The 20,385-nt window shown below is 49.6% G+C and overlaps 7 protein-coding genes across 8 annotated transcripts; 3 read left to right on the plus strand and 4 right to left on the minus strand.

Annotated features, from left to right (window-relative positions):
- Nucleotides 1-3,592: 3,592 nt before the first annotated feature.
- On the plus strand, nt 3,593-5,680 carry ONS95_009488 (uncharacterized protein; the record flags this gene model as incomplete). The annotated part of the gene is made up of 1 exon (XM_058503087.1): nt 3,593-5,680. The coding sequence occupies one exon, from the start codon at nt 3,593-3,595 to the stop codon at nt 5,678-5,680; it is 2,088 nt and encodes a 695-aa protein (XP_058362021.1).
- A 1,133-nt stretch (nt 5,681-6,813) lies between these two features.
- Nucleotides 6,814-8,843, minus strand: HUT1 (UDP-galactose transporter). Its single transcript, XM_058503088.1, has 3 exons — nt 8,396-8,843; nt 7,497-8,308; nt 6,814-7,430 (listed from the first exon to the last, which is right to left on the minus strand). Exons 1-3 carry the CDS (start codon nt 8,626-8,628, stop codon nt 7,183-7,185), a joined length of 1,293 nt encoding a protein of 430 aa, XP_058362022.1. The 5' UTR covers nt 8,629-8,843; the 3' UTR covers nt 6,814-7,182.
- A 100-nt stretch (nt 8,844-8,943) lies between these two features.
- Nucleotides 8,944-10,066, plus strand: ONS95_009490 (uncharacterized protein). Its single transcript, XM_058503089.1, has one exon. It carries the CDS (start codon nt 9,363-9,365, stop codon nt 9,801-9,803), a length of 441 nt encoding a protein of 146 aa, XP_058362023.1. The 5' UTR covers nt 8,944-9,362; the 3' UTR covers nt 9,804-10,066.
- HEK2 (RNA binding protein, heterogenous nuclear RNP-K like protein) lies at nt 10,067-12,366 on the minus strand. The gene is made up of 2 exons (XM_058503090.1): nt 11,523-12,366; nt 10,067-11,473 (listed from the first exon to the last, which is right to left on the minus strand). The coding sequence occupies exons 1-2, from the start codon at nt 11,920-11,922 to the stop codon at nt 10,767-10,769; spliced, it is 1,107 nt and encodes a 368-aa protein (XP_058362024.1). The 5' UTR covers nt 11,923-12,366; the 3' UTR covers nt 10,067-10,766.
- Nucleotides 12,367-12,992: 626 nt separating this feature from the next.
- On the minus strand, nt 12,993-16,250 carry ONS95_009492 (uncharacterized protein). 2 transcript variants are annotated; one of them, XM_058503092.1, is made up of 7 exons: nt 16,015-16,250; nt 15,854-15,962; nt 15,633-15,791; nt 15,036-15,571; nt 14,842-14,984; nt 13,534-14,797; nt 12,993-13,486 (listed from the first exon to the last, which is right to left on the minus strand). In XM_058503092.1, exons 1-6 carry the CDS (start codon nt 16,035-16,037, stop codon nt 13,536-13,538), a joined length of 2,232 nt encoding a protein of 743 aa, XP_058362026.1. In that variant the 5' UTR covers nt 16,038-16,250; the 3' UTR covers nt 12,993-13,486; nt 13,534-13,535. The 2 variants fall into 2 exon arrangements, with proteins under 2 accessions (XP_058362026.1, XP_058362025.1); XM_058503091.1 differs by having other exon boundaries at nt 12,993-14,797; nt 15,633-16,250.
- On the plus strand, nt 16,251-19,637 carry ONS95_009493 (uncharacterized protein). Its single transcript, XM_058503093.1, has 2 exons — nt 16,251-18,515; nt 18,618-19,637. The coding sequence occupies exon 1, from the start codon at nt 16,520-16,522 to the stop codon at nt 18,221-18,223; it is 1,704 nt and encodes a 567-aa protein (XP_058362027.1). The 5' UTR covers nt 16,251-16,519; the 3' UTR covers nt 18,224-18,515; nt 18,618-19,637.
- ONS95_009494 (uncharacterized protein) lies at nt 18,764-19,698 on the minus strand (the record flags this gene model as incomplete). Its single annotated transcript, XM_058503094.1, has 2 exons — nt 18,764-19,597; nt 19,642-19,698. 2 exons carry the CDS (start codon nt 19,696-19,698, stop codon nt 18,764-18,766), a joined length of 891 nt encoding a protein of 296 aa, XP_058362028.1.
- Between the last annotated feature and the right edge of the window lie 687 nt (nt 19,699-20,385).

Below are 20,385 nucleotides of genomic sequence, written 5' to 3' on the forward strand. Positions count from 1 at the left end.
AGACAGTAAAGCTCAATCCCCTCATTATCATTCACCTCCCCTCCTTGCCCGTCATCATAAACCAACACAACACCCAGCACTTACCCAACCAAGCATAAAAAACACTCCACAATACTCTCGATACCTATTCAGCTGATCTACAGGTACATATAACTCATAAAAGCCACAATTTACATAGGAAGGATGGTTCATAATCTTGGTTCCCAGGCTGAGACTCGGAAGATGGTGTTTGAGTGAGGGCTGAATAGAGCCCCGCATGTGAACCCCATGAAGTTTTCCATTTATTTCATCAAGAGATACCAGAGAGACCAGACTGGTAGAAGACATCCTGGACCCCTTCACGCGGGTTGCGGGAGTTTGGGATGGGGTTACGGATGCTAGGGTGTCCTGAGTTGTTGTTGGGATTACGAGAAGCAGGTTGAGCTGCTCTTTTCGTCTCGCCATGTCTGTTATGTACTTCTCGTGCGTGAGAGTTTGAGGTGATAGTCACTCAAGGGAGACAGACGTCAAGAGTTCAATGGCTTGGGTATGGCGGCACGGATACTGTCTGGTGATCTCGCTACGACAACGTCAATACTTCAAGGCGCGATGAAGAAAAGTCCCTAAGCATCAGCACTCCCACCGTTCTCATCTAAGATAGTGTCCTTGCCTTCGAATTGGTATGATAGTGAAGGGTTGTTCGCTTCGCGGGGAGTGGCAAAGATAGATCTTGCATGTAGCAATTCAACACATCTGGAAAGTCTCTTCAGATTATCGCCAAAACTTACGGCAGGACGCTCTTCTGATACTGGCGCTGAATATGAGTGGTGCTATCCTGTAAATGACCTGAAGTATTTGCGATTGCCCTTTTTGACAAATATATATCTATGAGATTCGGAGTCGTCCCTTCACAAGTGTGAAAACAACACAAGCGAGAAAGTCAACATATGACATTTCCTCCCTCCTACACCTGGTCCACCGGTTTCGGGTTACGCCCGTACTCGTCTATTATCCTCCGAGATGAGATCCGACATAAACATCCGAAGAAGGAAAGGTTGCAACGCACCAACCTTCCTCGTTGAATTAAATATCCCGAAATAGAAGTTTGAGACATGCTCATCGATGCTTGTTATATTGGGAAGGGTTTCCCCGGAAATCTCGCAAATTAAGAAGAGAGGAAACTTAATTCCATATTCCGACAATTTCCAAGAGGACATCTTGTTTGTACGAGGATCTTACTGTTAATAATTCAGCCTCACATATGTCGAACAGCGCTAGATGCGACAAAAAGTCCTAGCCAGAAATGCCACGTGTGATATGCAACGTTTTCCTGGTTCAAGGCATAAACCAAGTTTGTTTATGCGGGTTTCGAGACCCCACTGGTCACCAGGGCATGGCATGTCCTGTTCTCTCAGCCTCATGGCTTTTCTGATGTCTCACCACCTCACCGACTCTTTCCTGGCCAAAGCGTACCTAGGTAGATGATGCTGAGAACAATCGGGATGGATATCGATGGCAAGATGAGACGAACGCGCCACAACAAGCAATGGATGAATAGCGGCTTTGTTGATGTCTTTTCCTCTTACTCGTACGCCCGTATATCTGCCTTTTCTATTTCGAGCAAAATCTTCTCTGGAAATATATCGGTAAACTGAAATGATGTCCAGCAGTATACCAAGGCACGTGACGCTCTTCCGCCCCCAAGAGAGCGGGCCACGGTCTTCTGGTAATGCTAATCCCCGTCAAATTTCCGTTTCCGAGTCCAGCAAAAGTTAGCGTGTTTCAGCTTACTCTGAAAATAAAGCTAGTCGAAAATAGCCCTTCCACTATGCTGCCTCGCTGCCTGGCGTCTGACCAATGCATACCTGAGGCCAAGACTGTTCTCTAGAGAACCAGAGCAGAAGTGGATTCACAACAATCCCTCGCGCCTCCAGACCGCACAGCACAGCATCATATCCAATTTTCTCTTGACTTCAGTACCTTCTCCTCTTAATAGACCTTCTTGCCCAGTGATGGTTCTCTGACATTGACCTTCCTGCCTCAAGGCATCTCCATACGAACTCTCCGTCCGTCGTCAATAATCCTCCCGAACGGCATCCATCCCGTCCTCATCAACGGTCGCAAACATCGTCCTTCCCGTTTTTTGTCCACCCACGAGACGTCTGAATTTGACATCCAGATCAACCGAAGCAGTGAAGCGAAGACGGCGACTTGTCCGAGCAGACTGCTGTTTATCCATTTGGAGAAGGGGTTAGAAGTGTTCAAGTGGCGGCCATTCATCGCGACCTCGAAGGACCCAAAGAATCAACATACCCACCATTTTTCGCAGACTTATATAATCCATAATACTCATCATCTCTTTCAATTCGCCTACCTATCTTTTCAAGCGTCGCATCGACCTTCTCTTCTGTACTCTTTCGTCCCTGGTGGAATACGTAGAGACCATCGGGTCATTGTTTCCTGTCACCAACAACACCTCCACAACACAACATAATATCGCATCGGCTTTGTTGCGACAAGTACAACAACGGGAGGCTTTGTGCTTGAAATCCCCGAAATTGAGTCTGATTTGCTCGCTCTTCTTCGCTGTCCCGTTCTGGGCTTCCTTTTGCAAGGCATCTTCTTCCCCGGCGCTCATTCGCTCGTCGTTGGCGCCCACACTTGTCGGATTGGTCTATTTTTGGATGGTGCGTCTGGCTGGCCCTGTCTGACTGGTTGCGGGCGAGCTGACACTCTTTAGCTGAGCCAACAATAATCCACCCTGCAATCGACTCGCCAACACCGTCGAGACTCTACTCTTCGTTCCGTTTCTCCAAACTTTGAACCTCATCGTCGACTTCACGAAGTGTCCCGCCTGAGTGCTGTCATTCGCAACATCCAAAGGGCTCAGCGAGGCGTAGCTCATCAGCGACGAGGAATAACGGGGGCTGCACATTGACGACTGCGGCACACGCTCGCCTCCACTGCCCTGCGCGAGTGGATTAGGTTGGTTGTTGGGCTGTTCTTGCCGACAAGACGCATCCTTCGTGGCGGTGATTACCCTTCGACCGTCAAACAACCTCGACAACAGCCTCCAACAGGCAATTCACGATCGTACCGACCTTCTTTTTGACCGTTAATATTCCAGGCGCGTTTGTAAGGGAATCTGCGGCGCTAAGCACCAAGTCTGCCATCAATTCAGCCAGCTCCGAAGCGCCGCATAGCGCCAGGTAATTACTCCTCTTCCTCTTTGTTGTTCTCCATCCCTCCTGCTGTACAGGAAGACTCCCTTCCAGAGTTGGTCGAGAGATCCCCCAGAAGACTCTTGTGAGGTAAACCGGAGTTTGTGTTCTGTCGCTAAACAGAGACAATGCAATCATAGAACACAGTTTCCACTATCCTCAGAGTCCCAAGTACTATAGTCATGAACCCTCTGTCAAGTCTTTCGGATGCTAACGGTCGTACTCTGAAGAGGCCTTTTACTGCTGTTACAATTTCTACGCCACCTTCTCCCAAACGAACCTCGACCTCGAGTGCGATTGGAATCCCGTCGAGAAAACTTGGGCAACGCGTGGAAGGAGTTTCGGTGAAGGGATCGGAATTTGGAGGGCGACGGAACTGTCACTTTCCAGTTATGCCGTCAGCTGCTGGCCCAAGGATGTACGAGAATCACATACCATCATTCATGTCTGTTTATGACATGGATGCGACGGTGATAGAAAGCCCAGGTCTGGGGCCACTCCCCAAGCTATCGAGCAGCACAGCACACACCACAAAGCAGTCGTTATTACGGCCACAAGCGGATGACCAAAGCACGCAGATACATTCACACCAGCATCGGGAAAGTACGTCGACGCAAGCATCTGACTCGACAGACTCATCCCCTACCACAACTATTTCCACCGTAGACTCATCATCGTTGTCAGATCCATCTCCAAGCTCGTCTCCTGAATCACCTATCACCTTGGTGCCGTTATCATCGTTTTCTGGATCTAGCTTTGGTTTGGATTCCTTTCAAAGTTTGAAAATGGACGACCTCAGTCCTCCTCAATTACCGATTCAACGGCCCATGACTTCACCTTCGCCCAGGAAAACGAAGAATCTCAAGAGCCTTGCCCTCAATCTCAGTCCCAGTATAGAGACTCTGCAAACTTCGGAACCATCATCGCCGTCATTCATCAAGCCACCAACACTGACGGGAAGACGGAAACCTAGTCTTCTGAGCCTCAATACTGGGGCGGCAAATGGCTTTTCGTTAAATGTGGAGCCACCTGGGTCTCCTGGGATACCGACAATGTTGCAAAGAAGAGGATTAAAGCACTCAATTTCTTCTCCCCAGATACTTTCAACACCAAGTTTCGGGCCCAACGGCGGAATGACATTGGGGGAGAGGAAGCTACCACTCGGACCTTCAAGGTTCAAGGAATCCAACCTCGCCATGAAGACTTTCACTATTGATGAAGACGCACAGGAAGCCCCTACTGGAGTTCAAATGGCTACCCGGGTTCCAGGAGTTGCAGTTGGTGGCGATTCGTTTGACAGACCCCATTCGGGAGAAGATGCCAAGTCACCTTCGTATCCAGAAGGACCCATATTGATGCACGAACCTAGCGTTCATCTTTATTTAGAACCAAAGGTCGAGGAGGCCATGAAGTTTGATGTAATCATCAACGTAGCGAGAGAAGTCAAGAATCCGTTCAAGGTTGCGGAGGAGAAAGAGGCCGCGGAGAAGAGCAAAGCACAAGCGGAAACGCCAAGTGCAGAGACTCCATCATCACCGCCGGCAGTCAGTGACACACCGCCAGACACGGCGATGTCAATGTTATCATTCCAAACAGCTTTCGAGGTTCAACCGTCGGGTTCCACAGAATCGTCACCGACAACGCCTAAGCCCAGTGTAGACAAGACGTTACCAGAGTACATCCACGTGCCTTGGGACCATAACACGGATGTTAAGGACGAGTTGTGGGACTTGTGCGAGCTTATTGACAACAGAACGAAGGAAGGCAAGAAGGTCCTTGTTCACTGTCAGCAGGGCGCAAGTCGTTCGGCGACTTTGATCATTGCGTACCACATGTACAAAAACCAGTCGCTGGGTCCAAACGAGGCATACTCTCAGGCGCAGTCAAAGTCACGCTGGGTCAACCCCAACATGTCGCTACTGTTCTCCTTGAACGACTTCAAGAAGGTCATTGAAAAGAAGAAGTTGGAGAACAACACGGTACGAAAGCCCACTGTCAAGCACAGGCCGACTTTATCTGTCGATGGTGTTGAAGCTCCACCGACCCCAACGAGAGCTCGAGGGAATTCGACACCGAGTGTCTCGGCCCGTGACAATGCTCTGGCCAAACCGGAGGCGAAGAATGATTCTCCAGTTGCGACAAATTCAGCAATCACAAGGTTAGGAGGGTTTGACTTCGGTTTCGGAAACATGTCGATCAACAATGAACGACCGCAGCAGGAAAGTAACGAATGGGAGGATCTATTGTCTCCACGACTGGAGGAAATGACCAACAACCCCATTCAGAGCTTCACACGCCCGTATGTGCCCGAGCCTGAAGCGGATTCCGTACCCAGTCTCTTCTCACCCCGTGCCTTCGAGTTCCCACGGTCATCATTCTTCCCGCCACAACGAGCACCATTAGCAGTGGACGAGGACCCTCGAAGTCCCCCAACCAAGGGTGAAGCGCCTATCATACGCTCGATTGATGATTTCCTTTAAATGAACCAGCCAGAGAGACCATGAGCAACGACCGAGAAGAATAATTTTGACCTGACCTGCTGGAAGACGACAGGGCTGGCACGACTTGATTGATCGCGAGCTATACCACTTTATTTGAGATGACCATATATTCTGTCCTGTCCGTTGAGGGCAGTGACACCGATCTTCTGTTTTTGGAAAGAAACCCTACCAAACCGGGCAATATGGGACTAGGGAATTGTGATTTTTCGGCGTTCAGAATCCACTCACGTCCCATCACATTCGTTTCCATCACTGCCTTCTTGGATGAATGGATGGTTGAATGGATAGATGAGTGAAAAGGCGGGTTTTGGTTGGAAACAGGCGTTCTTGCTGCGACCCGAACCGAACTGAACCGAACCGATATCTGATGCATAGTTGGCGTTATCTTTTTTCTTTGTTGAAGGGGTTGAATGAGGAGGTAGCAGTGAATGAGACAAGGGGTTGCACGGAAAGGGAATGGGCAGGCCGATTATACGAATCGTGCCGGTATAAACGAGTGTAAAATGTAATGAATACTTGGAGAAGTGGGAGGGGAAAGAAAGAAAGAAAGAAAGGGGAAGGAAAGACGAAAGAATAGGCAGGGAATAAGATAAGATGATTATTTCCCGCCATAATACCCGTGTCTTCTCCTCTGTATTTTGGATCTGGTTGTGAAATGTGAGAGTGTGAGAATCGACTTTGACGGAATATGAATGTCGCCTGGCGAATTGTGAGTCAATGAGTCACGATGAGCTTTTGGAGAGAGGCAATCCAGGGAGCGAGATGGGACATGCCAGCGAATAGTGAGTGTGTCGATCATTCAGAAGCGGCAGTAGACATCCAGCAGGACTTTTGATATTCAGGAATTCTAGGGTAGAGAAAGGGTTGGGACAACGGTCCTTCTTACTTTGCTCCAGGACTCCCTCCAGGACTTTAGAACTCAAGTTCCCTTAAGCGACCCGTCGAGCCTGGACTTAACCTCCTCCCTTCCCATTTCGTGGGTGAATATGGAGATAGAAGGTTTAATAATGATGATAATGAGTGACAATTAAGAGATAAGCATTTCCTTAGTGCTCAGTGCATCCCACTCCAGGTAAACTGATATCTGTGTGGTTGTATACCACAGAGCTATTGAAGCGAAGCGAGCGAGTGAGGAAAAAGGTCAACAAACCACAAACGGCCAACCGCAAACAGTTTGCATTCCACCGGCTTCCTACATAATATCTGATAGAAGTTACTGCTTCTTTGATGCTTGTTTCTATTTCTTATAGATCTCTAGATTTTATATTTTGGTATCGCCCTCTCGTCAAATGGAATGCCAGCGGATATCCTACCCAGGCGACAACAGTCGCATCAAACGCCTCTCGCACTATGCAAGCATAACATGTAAAGAAAATTCACCACTCCTTTCCTGACCTATCATATGTACAAACCCCCCTAGTAGTCCTGCTTCACACCCTCTTCTGCAACCACCCAACCAGCCCACCAACCAGCCAACCAATCTACAATTCCTTCTTCGCACTCCCCTTACCACTCATGCCCTCCTTCTTCGCCCTATCCTTCGCAGCCTTCTCTCTCCTCGTGATAACACCTTCAGCACCAATCCCACCAAACACGAGCCCCACACCCATCCATTGCTTGCCGCCCAGTCTGTGACCGAACCAGACAACGGAGAGGATCATGGTGAGCATCTTGCGGGTTACGGTTATAGTTACGAGGAGGAGGGAGGAGAATGTTGAGAGGGTGTAGACTATTTAGGGAGTCAATAGCACGCGCTTGAGTGAAGGGGAAAAGGGAAAGACAAGAGAAAACTCACAAATAAACACCTGCCCAACAGCACCACAAATCGCAAACCCCAGCACATCATACCACACCCCCGGATGCCTCGCCATAAACCCCAACGCAGCCTTGAACTCTCCCCCGCCCCCACCAGCCGCGAGGTCCATCCCCAGATACTCACCCACGCCCGTGTGCACCAAGTACGGCGACAGCGCCAAGTATGAGAACGTAAGAAGCGTGCTCATGATGTTGTTCGCGCACATCATCTGTGGTCCCTTGTATGGCTGGAATGTCTGGAAGATGTAATCTTGAGTGGTATTCGTGAGGCCGTCAAAGAGGAGGTTGATTCCGAGGAGGAGTAATCCCCATGTGCTGTTCCTGTCTGGGTTGATTGCTGCTTTGGAGGGTTTGGAATGCGCTTTTCCTGAGCCGGCGTGTAGAGTGAAGACTGCTACTCCTGAAGTAACGGCCAATACAACGAGATATTTGTATAGCGGGTATCTTCGCTGGAATAGCGTAATATGTAGGAACATAACCGGGAGCAATTTGCAGCTCTTTGCGAGGATGAAGGTGATGTAGTCGATGTGTGCTAGGGAGGCATAGCCGAATGGAGAGGCGAGGGAGGATGTCACCGCGACGAGGAAGAGCGGGATAATGATGCGGCGGTTGGGGAAGATGGGTGCTGTTGCGGTGCCCTTGGTGTCGTAGCGGAGGTAGATATAGCCTACTAGGGCGGCGAAGAGGGATTGCACCGTGTTGAGGAAGACGGGGAATTTGAAGAGTTCGGGGGAGGATGTTGGGCCGTAAGGTGTGGTTGTGAGTCGTTCTTGGAGGAGTGCCCAGGTCAGACTTTGTTATATTAGCATTGGTCTTGGTAGTGTTCGTGCTTTTTGCTTGGTGTTGTAGAACCGTTCCACAGCTTCTCATATTACTTACAACGAGCCATAAATACCACCGACAGCAATCAAGAACTGCAATGCGCCAGCCTCTTTTACTCCTGGCACAACACTCTCCAGTACTTTCTCAGCTGCACTCCCGTTCAGCGCCCCATTCCCATTGATAAGTTTATCCGCATTCCTAGAACTGCGGCTCGGTGTACCGTCTATTTTGCTGGTATATTCGGACGATGGCTCTCTCCTCAGGGGAGTAGCCTGTTTTGATCTCGCCATTGTACTTGCTCTGTTAGAAATAAACAGACGAACAAACGAACAATTGCGAAAGTCAAAAAGTCGAGAAACGGGCAAGGAATTGGCAAAAGGAAAGAGATTGTTGCAACCTGAATTGCAATAATAGAAAATAAGGGAAGCAATGGCGTGAAGTGCAAGTTCCCAGCTAAGTAAATAGTAAATCACTCGAGAAGGCTGAGGGACAAGCTGGCCACAATTCTTAGGACCGGGCTGAGAGTACCGCTTTCCCTGATGGAGTGGTAATTAGGCGGTGAACCGCGGCATCAACATGAGTTGAACCTGGACTGGCTGCCGCGGCGCCAATGGAAAGATCCAATCCTGACCCCTGGTGGATCTGACACAAGGTTGTTACGAGTTCTTCACTTCCCTTTGTCTAGTCTGTTACTTGACATTCTCTCTTTCAAACTGCTCAATCAAGCAAGCTAATTCGAAATATATACCGCAGCAGTCCGCAATCCTCAACATATCAACTCAATTCCACGAATATAGATTGCGGGCTGTATCTCGTACCAACCCCACCATCCGTACAACATCCCATCCATACCAAAAAAAAGAGCCACCCCCCCCCACTTCGATCCGACCCCTCGAATCCCGCCTTCAACTCCAATTAACCTCTTCTCACTTCACCAATTCTCCAAAGCAAACCCCTTCTACCCTTCCAACCTCATCCAGCACAATAAACTGCAATACCACACAACACATTCCACACACCCACCATGTCCGGCGCCGACTCCCCCGCCATCCTCTCCGCCTACGACGCCGTCCGCTCCGACAAAGACCCCACCAACTACCTCATAATCTCCTACTCCTCCCCCACCGGCGACGGCCTCACCCTCTCCTCCACCGGCACAGGGGGCCTCGCCGAACTAGCCAGCAAACTCGACCCCTCACAAGCACAATACGCGTACGTGCGCGTCGAGTACGCCAACGACACGGAGAGCAAGCGCGTGAAATTCGTGCTGGTGATTTGGATTGGGGAGGGCACAAAGGTCATGCGGAAGGCGAGGGTGAGTATTGAGAGTGGGGCTGTGAAGAGGGTGTTGGGTCATCATAGTATTCAGGTTGATGCCAGGGATAAGGGGGATTTGGAGGAGGGGGATATTGTGGTGAGGTTGAGGAAGGCGGGGGGTGCGGATTACAATGGGGGGAGGGGTTAGAGGACCCAAGGGGTTTGATGTGAGGTAGGCGGAAAGGTGAACATAGGGAGGAGGAAGTTTGAAGCGTGGGCGTTTGGGAGAGGTGGTTGATTGGAGCATTTGCTGGGCGTAGTTGGATATGTGAAGCTAGAAAATCTGTCCACTAGACCACTGCCATTGGATATATGAATATCTTGTGAACCCTCAATTTCTGTCAAGTAAATATTGTTGGGATCTGGGACTTTGCATATTGGCACTACAGTAGAATCACATCATAGACAAAACTATTTTGACTTGTTCATTGCTCATATTGCCTAGTCTATGAACAAATCTGCGTACACCATCTTTCTCCTCAGAGATCAAGATGTCGATATGATCGCACGAAGACCAGGCAAACGTGAGGCGAATAGGATCGATTTGCGGAACGTGTTGTGACTTGATGTGAGGGAGCGAGTTCTAGAGTCAAGAGTCGAGACTTGTGTAGTCCAGGCCAGGCGTTCTGGTATAGTGTGTTGATGGAGTGGGGCAATGTAATTTCGTGACTTGTAGGAGAAGTAAGGTCATAGCCGCATGAATGACGAGATTAGGACGATTCTCGTGCGTTCGAGGGAGGACGTCGGAATAACAGAGAAGTCGAGCCAGTGTGTCGGTGTCTCGAGTTGTTGAATGTCAAGGCGAATCGTCTGAATCGAGTATCGAGGGGAGTGACAGTTGAAGAAAAAGGCGCTACCTGAAGTACACACCAATCAAGTGCCGCTGATGACCGTAAATTCGTAAAAGTCCATGTCGTAAAAGAGAAGGAAAACATCGAGGAAGTGCCATGAGTGCTTTTGGTAGAAGAGAATTCGTTCATTAAAAAAAGTCGCTGCAGACGTCCAAAGATTCATCGCAGTATCAGCCTTGCGGCAAGTCAGATCTGGAAGAATCGAGAGTTATGGTCCGCATGGAAATGAAACGTGTAGAAAGCGAAATAATCTTCACATCCTAATCCTGGGCATTGCCTTGGCTTCGGCGCATCTTCTCAGCCTCAAGGTTCTCGTACAGCAAGTAAAGAGCGGTCTCGTTTGCCTTAGCACTCCCCATAATGGTGAACATACGCTCACCAGTGTCGTCATGGGGTGCCTTAGCGATGCTGATGCGAGCTCCGGAAGTCTTGCGGATCTCACTGATCTTGCTACCAGCTCGGCCAATGATACAACCAACCATGTCAGAAGGAATGCTGATGTTCTGGGTCTGAAGCTCCTCTCCATTCTCATCATGGGTAGGGGGTCCACGTTGCGCAGCATCGGAATCGGAGCGGCGGTTGTTGTATGATCGGGGAGCGCTCTCGCTAAAGTCGTTGCCATTGCCGGTGCGCATGACCCGGTTATTGCTGTAGTTGTCACGGCCATTACCAGCGCCTTGTCCCATGCTTGGTCCTCCACCTGGTTGGGTTCGGACAACCGGGTTGTACAACACGGTACCAGTCCCTCGTTGCCAATCATCCACCAAGCACTTGCAGATTTCCCAGATAGCCTTTTGAATGCCCTCAGGGTTGCCTTGAACCTCGACGATGCGCTCGGTTGATTGAGGAAGCATTTCCTTTTGTGCGACCATGCGAACGCCGGAAACATCCTGGATATGCTTAATCTTGAGACCTTGGCGACCGATGATCGTACCCATCTGGTTGTGCGAAATCAACAGCTTGATTGCTAGCGAACTGTTAGCGTGGATCTCGCCAGTTAGTCAATAATAGCTTACGGTGGGTACCAGTAGTAGAAACTACACCTCCCATGCCCATCTGCGGCGCGCCCTCCAACAAAGCCTTTGCGACAATAGCATATGCCTTAGAAATAGCCTCACATCCTCCAGCGATCGTCAAAACACGATCATGGACACCCTGGACGACCTTGCTAACACCAGCCTTGACTCCAGTCTCGTCACGGAGATCCGCGACATTCTTGCCGCCCTTGCCAATGATTACACCAGCTTCCTTGGAAGAAACAATAGCACGGAGCGTGAGTTGCGACTCGGCATACTCTTCTTCGGTCTTGGGGAGGGGCTCGCCATCAGGTCCGAGGCGTCCCTCGTCGTTGACGTTGAGGTTGTTCATGCCATCAGCGAGCTCGTCGCCATTGGGCGCATTGTCTTGAGAAGACATGTTGAGATGGGGAAGTTGTGGGTTGCTTGCGTGAGCAATGAGTGTTGTTGTGGAAGAGACGTTGATTGTAAACGATCAATTAAGACCTTTCCAATGTCAGCGAGTTGATCAAAGCGTGAATTTGAGACCCAACGGTGAATATTAGGTATCTGGGTGTATCTCCTGAAAGAAAGCGGCGCGTGAAGAGTAGAACATACCGTATTGAGTCTCTGGTAGAGTGCGCGGAATGTTTTGCGGGAGCGTTGAGTTTGAGGAAGTGGGGTGGGAAGATCGGATGCGGAAAGAAGAAGTCGCGATATGAGTGTCGCGAAGCAAAAGGTGATGAGTAGGGGTGGATGGGGAAGGGAGAAAGGGCGAAGGGTAGGGTAGGGTGGGTAGGGCGAGGTGAGGTGAGGTGAGGTGACGGTGCAGATACGCAACTGTGATTGTGGTGGAGAGAAAAGGTGGAGGAAGAAGAGGAAGAGTCGCCGTCGCAGGACAGGACAAAGGGTTTTTGATATTATTGCTGCTAGCAGTGGTGAATTGGGGCTAGTCACCAAAACGGACTAGCTCCGAGGACATCGCGGGGTCAGTTAGACGAGAGGAGGCACCCGGTAGCACCAAGAGACTGAGGACTGAGGGACTGAGAGACTACCAGATGTCCATGACTTGGGAGCATTGAAGTCACTGGCTGGGTGCAGGCGACAAGGATTCCTCACCTCAGTTTCCGGCTGGCCTCTGCCTCTGATAGCCTGGCATCAGAAATTTCGAGCTTGTGGGTTTATGGGCCCGCTCTGAGGCGGCCGTTAGGGAACGTATCAGAGCTGCAGCGCCTCGTGGGACGGTGGGACTTCGCTGCCTCTCCCCTCCCCTCCCCTCCTCGCTGCGTCTGCTCGCCCCAGTTGTGAAAACCGCCTGCAGCAGCACATCTGCACAGAGCAATCACTACAAAGTCCCGGGTACGGGCCTTTCATTGGCTAGAACATCCCAATTTTTTAACCAATTGCCTCAACAATTGACAATTTAGAGTGCCGGAATGCATCCGGAGACGAGTAGTTCGCTCGCTCTGTCACATGGTTTAATTGTGATGGCCTGAGAACAACTGAGACACAAGTGCCGGATTCGAGGGAAGAAGAGACATGTCAAGGTAGGTAGCTCAAAACCCAATTGACCTGAGTGTGTTGATTGATGCTCTTGCTTGCTACTACTCTAATCCAAATACGGCTTGAAAGAAATGATTGGAAACGAGGCGGTGTTCACAATTGCCCTGTTGACAGAATTGACTTTAGAATGTGACATAGAATGGTGTCTTACAAGCCGAGCGAGTATGCGGATGAGATGTGGATTGCATTTTGCGTGGGTACACCGCATGTGCTTCTGCAGTAGCTAGCCTTGGAAAAGGACTGCAGTGCAGCAGCGCCAGACCCTCTCGCCACACACTACATGTTTGCCTCGTTTTCTAAGCCACTAGTATCCGGTACTCCTAGGAAATGTGATGGGATATGGCACTCAAATTGATGCACATCATCCGATTATTGTTCTTGAGAGATGTAGTATCTGAGCATGGCCAGCGATGTACACCAGAGTCAGTGCTCAATGGCATTGCAGAGTTGGGCTAACATCTGATCATATATCTATGAACTTGCCTTGCTACCCTTCATAGACCCCATGTTGAAGACCTCTTCGGAATCCTCTAGCAATGGCGGTCTCGAATTTGACTCCCCTCCGTCATCGCCAAACAAAAAAGCTGCTTTCTCACGATTCGGACCTGAAGTTGGCCGCCTCCCAGACTTCAAAAATGGCGAGACTGATTTGGGAGGTGATGATTTGGTAGAAGAGCTTGAAGGAGTATCTGGCTCTAGCATCCATGAAAAGCTGGACTGTGCAATGCTTGATCGAGTCGGTACTGGGGCCTTTGGTCTCGAAGAAGATGTCTGTTCCCGTTTCTCAGCAGTTATTTCTGGGATATTTAAGGTCGGAGTTGACGGTGCATGATTTGAAAGAGTCCCTTCACTTGGCGCAGCGCCGAGCGTCGGATTGGAATCTAATGATCCGCTCTCTTCTTTCTCTGTAGACTTTTGAGTCTGCATGTCTGGTGTCGACAAGGGTGGTTGTTCCGGTGTTATGATTTTTGAAGGAGTTTCAGGTGTGGGTTGTGGGATTGATGTGGGTGCCAGAGGATCTGAGGTTGGGGGTGCGGGATGTGAATCTGGTAAAGGCATTGTAGGATCCTCCAAGTATACTTTGACAAATCCTACTTTCGCGATTGCAAGATCCATTGCCTGGACGTATTTGTCTTTGTCTCCATCTGGCGACATTGATACGGCTCGAAGGTCTGCCATAGCTTGCTCAAGCATGCGTGCCAGTTGCTGGTTTCGAGCCAATATGGCCGTCACAGAAGCTCTAGGGTTCGGAACAGATCTCCCTTCATCGAGTGACCATCTCATCACGTCTGAAGTTCTTCTAGGTCCGTTTCGAGATGCTTGAAGACCCTGCATATTCTTTTTCACCTCACCAACTGCGTCGCGAACCGCCTGGTTGATACCGAGTCTTTCTCCTCGCTCGAAGACACCTTTGGCGGCACCTTGGAAGATAGCTTCGACTCCACCCTGCTGCTGTAAGAACCTTGCGGGCGATGGAAGTGGTGATTTAGTTCTAGATAACGTGGGTTTTGGACTCAGTGATTGGCCGAGGGGTGTTCCAGGTCGCGAGCCCGATGTTCGTAGACTCGGTGTCTTCCCACTGTATTTGGTGATAATTTTGGCGCCACCAGCAGCACTGAAATTATCCCGAAGATATATAGCATCATTCACAAATGTATGTGGGCCATTTGGAGAGACTGGAGGAGGATACTTGAGCAGTAGCATCAAAGCGAATGAGTAATTTGCCTCAAGTACTGGAGAGTGTTAGATCGTGACCACTATTGGTGGAGCCACTTACACTGCCATCTGATTCTCAAAAGCATGGCTACACACACCATATCAACCAAGTCTAGCCCGGGGTCTTCGGCCAGAAGGGTGTCCCATAGAGCTAGTAGATCATCGAACGGAAACTCTCGTCCAAAGAGCAGCCTGATCCATCGGCTACCATACTTTTAGTAGGTCCCTTCAATGTTTGAACAAGAGTGGACTCACATCAAGAATATCTGGGGTAACACTTCGATGTCGGTTAAATGTTTGGCGAGTTCTGGGTCCAACCGGGCCAGGTAAACCTCATGTATGCGTTTACTTCGCTCAACAATTGGCGAAGCACCTTGCTGAGGGGTCACAGAACCTGTTAAACTAAGTCTTTTATCTGGTTCTCCTAATTCGTAAAATGATTTCGCTGTGCGCATGATCAGCGACAGGAGCGTGAAGGCATCATGCTCAATGTAAGCAGGATCCAAAGTCTGCCTCATTAGCGAATCCGATTCTGCCATGGATGTAGGTCCTTCGTGCCCATAATCTATAGCATCTTCTTCTACTACCCAGAGAATAGGAGCTAGCACTTCATGCATTCCTTGCCGATAGCCCACATCCTGGTTGATTTTGCAAAATATGAACAATACATCTAGCAGGATCCTCTGTGTCTCAGGCCGTCGAAAGTATGGTTCTTCCGGCATGCAGCGTTCGACATCTTGGAAAATCTCTGCCCGTATCTCCTCGTCCTGCCGCAGGGTATTCCACGGTGACTTCATGTCTCAGCATAATCGAGTAACATAACGATCTCTAGCTTGATTAGGACTTTCTTACATGTTGATCATCATCCAGAGGATCTAATGCCGACCCTAGCTCATCTGGATTCTCGATATATCGTAAAAGGTGCTCTCTGAGAGAAGTATAAGCACTTCGGGAATCATCTAAGGCTCGTGACCAGCCCGTGATATCAGAAGTCTGAAAGAGCAGAAAAGTCTAGGTAGAGCACAAAGTTTAGCTGTTTGCTTGATTGGGAATAGTAAGACAATATAACATGCCTTCCAGCAGACCGAACGGAGCCCGGATATGCATGGACTGTTGTCACTCTCAGCCTTCACCGACTTCTTGAGGCTTGCAGCATGGCTTGTGGTGATATCCCATCGGGTTCTGAGACATGGTTAGTAGATAAGACACAGTTTTGAGCAGGTGGGACTCGAGCCTTGATTCCTCCAGAGAACGCATTACCACGGGGAGAAATTAAAAAAAAGAACGAGAAGTGTTCAGGATAAGGAGCCGTCTTGATGTTGGTTTGAGGCTGGAGATATGCAGCACGGGATCATCAGCCCTGTCTCCCCTGCCTTGCTTGTCCAGTAGCACGCTAAGGAATGCTGGTCCAGTTAATCCCTGGTTGGCGGGTCCGGGCACTCAGCCTTCTCTCCTGCTCCTTCAAGGTCAAGGGCGACGAACCTTGAGCCGTCTGGCGGACGCCCCACGACGCCATCTAATACACGGCAGCCAGGCAGGCGAACAAGAGGTTGGTTGCGTGTTTATTTTGCTGTGGTATTTGCTCAAGGAATCTGGCTGGGCTTTGCAGATAGTCCAACGAAGGGCGCGAGTTCCAGAGTTGCCGCAAGCAGTCGCGCTGCCATGATCCACTCGATGATTTGAATCCCCAAGAGGATTAATTTCTCGCTGCCACGCCATATATCTCATTGTTGCCCGCCATGTCTTCCGATCTCCTCGCCGAATTCGACAGCTTCTACAACCCTTCGCCAGATAAACAGTCTGCCACGACACCAGCATCAAACGATTTGTTCTCTCTGAGTGGTTCGAATTCTACGGCGACATTTGGAAACGGAGGAACACAACAATGGCAAGCTCCAGCGAAGCTGCCGGTGGATGATTTGTGGGGGGATATGAGTAGTTTCCAACCTACTGCCCCGGCACAACCAATAGCTACAAGCCAAGAGGATATATGGGGATCATTCGAGGCTTCTGTGCCCCAGACTCAGATGGTCCAGCCTACATCTACAGTCCAAGCAAAGTATGCAGGATGGGGCACAACATCTGGCGAGATCAGACCAGTGGGAGTTAGAAGGTCTACACTAGATATGTTCTCCAGCAACATAGAAGACATTCCGGGTCCAGTGGAAATGCCCAAGCCAGTACCGAAAGCTGCTCCCAAGCCTGTTCGGAAGCCATCATATGGAAGAGATGTCCTTTTTGATGCTGAAGCGGAAGCTGAAGATGACGATGAGTTTGGAGATTTTGAGACTGTTGCGGCACCCGAGCCTGTATCACAGCCACAGCCACCTCCATCTCAATCTTTGACCAATATGTTTGGTGCAACTAGTTTGAAGGATAAGCCATCAAAACGGCCTGCAAACTTGCTGTCATCAGGTCTGACTGCTGGTGGTTTACCATATCCACAAGCACCTAAATCACCATCTTTTCAAGAGAGGAACCCATTTGGTGATTTGGCTCCAGTATTGGCAACAAAGCAACTTTCAAATGTAAAGAAAGGATCCAGACCAAATTCGGCCTCACCTGTAACTGCGTGGCCAAACTTCGCACCTCCCCAACCTGACCCTTATGAGGATTCCCCAGCACCAGACAATGCCGAAGATGACTGGGGTGACTTTGCAGACAACCTGGACGCACCAGTACCAGCTGTCATATCACCACGGCCAACCACCGGAATCGAAGCCGACGCCTGGGCCTGGGACAACGCCGACGGCGTTCTATCATCTCCTCCAGCAGAAGTAAACGAAGCACCACCGACCAACATCCCCCCACCATCAATCATCCTCACCCTCTTCCCACCACTTTTTGACCTCCCCCAATCAACCCTCTTCAAAGCCGTAGCCGACCAACCCTTCTCGCTAAAAAATCGCATCATCTCCGACCCCTCCACCATCTCTTTCCTACGAGCCTACCTCCTCATCGCCACCGTCGCAGCTCGCATCATAGCCGGCCGCAAGCTCCGCTGGAAACGCGACACGTTGCTCTCACAGGCTATGAAGATCGGTCCCGCTGCAGCAGGTGGTAAGGGTGGTATGAAGCTCACTGGCGTTGACAAGTCGGAGGTTGTTCGCGAGGATAGAGAAGCTGCTGATGTGGTAAGAGTGTGGAAAGAGCAGCTTGGTCGGCTCAAATCTGCGGTGGCGGTTGCGAATACTAGTTTAAAGGACACGGCTACGCACCTGGCTATCCCGGAGATCTCAGAAACGATGCATGTCAAGACTCAAGAAGGAGGCTTGTCAGCTCCTAAGCAATGTCTTATTTGTGGGTTGAAACGCGAAGAGAGGATTGCGAAGGTGGATGTTATGGTTGAAGATAGTTTTGGGGAGTGGTGGGTTGAGCATTGGGGGCATAGAGCATGTAAGAACTTCTGGCAGGAGCATGAGTCGAAGTTGAAAGGCAGGTGAGGCCTCTGATTGTGTTAGATCTCTGCCAATTGTTTTCCATATTGGGTAGATGTGAGCTTGGGTCAGTATCCAGCCATACCCAGTACTTCGCTTGAGAAGAATTCAGAATTCAAAGACATACAAATACCAGACAAGATCCCGATTTCAATCTTCTACTCGTCCAGGATCTTCAAATGTCTATCATGATCTCTCTTGTTCACTCCTTGACAATATTTTGGGAAGGACCTGGAAGTCACTTTGGCAAGTGGATGCGATGAGTGAGTGAATGGTTGTCACATGCTAAAGTCAAGAGGTAAGCATACTTCTCTGCTTGATAGAAAACGTTGGTATTGAAATTATATTCGTTCGTTATCTCTCGTGATAGGTAGCGAGCAAGGTTAATTACATACAGAAGTCCCTCGATATCGAATGCTTCATCGCTGCCCCTCTCAGCTTGGTCTCAAATCCCCTAGGCCCCATTACAAAATGCTGCAGATAAAGCTTTTTCTCTAAGCTAAACCCTCCAAGTTCTGGCCGTGACGAAGATTTAATTTATACCCATCAACCGTCCACCTTCTTCAATGCAAGCATGATCTTGATATCGGGCAGCAATGGCTTCAAAGCAGGACAATCATCACAAATCTCATAAAGAATCTCATCCGCCTCCCACGAAGCTCTCTTCCAGTCCGAGTCATACTCATAGGTCGCTCCGACCTCCAAGTCTGCCAATTGGGTGGCACTGAAACTGTTATTATCCTCCTCTCCGTACCTTGCCCAATGGGGTTCTGGTGTCCAGTCCGGGTGAACCAATATCATGTCATTGGTCTCAGACTTCGAGTTTCTCTCTAGTACCAGCTGCAGGGTCTTGATGCCCACAAAATCTGCAATGCCATGCATGTTGTTGCAGAAGTACCGCCAGAAGGTTTTGTACTGGACAGCGATGTGACGGATCTGCTGGAAATCCTCTTCCGCGAAAGTGTTTACCAGTGTACGAGCAATGAATATCCGCTTCTTGTCGGTGAAGCTACCAAAATACAGAGTGTCGACTGATAAGTCGAGGTATATTGTTGCAGGGCTCTGAGCTGTGCCGAGACGTAGCTTGTACACTTTCGAAGCAACCTGACGGGATTCTGCACACGCATGAAGCATCGCGGGAATAGGCGCATTGGAAGTGAAAGTCGTCAGGCCGAGGTCATCATTCGAGTATGTGCCTGAAGGATAATGGATCTCGGTGTAGAAGATTCGAACTAGGCGACCAGCTGGTAAGGCGTACTTCCAGATGCGGTTGCGGAGCTCGGGTGGGAGTCTGGAAAAGAAGTGAAATGTCTTGGATTTGTTGGATGGTACAAACGCAGGCCCTCCGACACGGAACTTGGATTTGTAGTGGTTGTCAGGCTGTGATATTTAGCAATGCATCATCAGTGACTTAGGGCGCTTACATCGCGGGTCACTCCTCTGATGAACCATCGCTGATTGGCATCCTCACGAGACGCCATTTTCGTCTCAGAAGTCTGATCTGACGCCAAACTCATTACTCCTGGTCTTGGTTGACTGCCGTAGCTTATTTTGTGGAAGACGAAGAAGATGAAGCTCGTCGAATAAGGTTGAGCTGAGGGAGGAGAAGTCAACAGTTGCTAGTCGTTAAGCGAGACTACTTTAGTATGTCCAAACGAGGCAGTCACTCAACAAACCGCAGGCGCGTCTGCTTCACTATGCCATCAACTTGCCTCGCGTCTCGTTCTCAACTTGTCTCCTTCTCATAACTGAACCTTTAGCTGCGCCATATCGCGCACTGCGAAGAAGGCAGCGTTTTGATCTCATGCTCTAGCCCGCGGTGTGTAACATTCGGTTTACACCTCGTAAGAACCAACGCAGTGTCGAGCAGATCTTCTCGGCCATACTGACACAGCAACCTTCAATCAAGGCCATCATAAATCGATATCTTAGCCTTCAGCGTTACTTGGCCACGCACAATCCATCGCGACTGCCATTTCTGATTGTAGAGCTCCTTCTCACTCAGACAAGCAAACTTGGGACACCAATCGATCTAGAAACACCGATCCAGTTTCACCATGAGCGACTAATTCCAAACTCAGCGCTCTCCATTGAGCCAAAACCTTGATACTGGATATTACGGTGAGTTTAGTTTTCGTAGATATATTCAGACGGGACTGATCTCAGAT

This window comes from Cadophora gregata (genome assembly GCF_030347475.1).
Source record: "Cadophora gregata isolate MNR1 chromosome Unknown scaffold_3, whole genome shotgun sequence".
Lineage (NCBI taxonomy): Eukaryota > Fungi > Ascomycota > Leotiomycetes > Helotiales > Ploettnerulaceae > Cadophora > Cadophora gregata.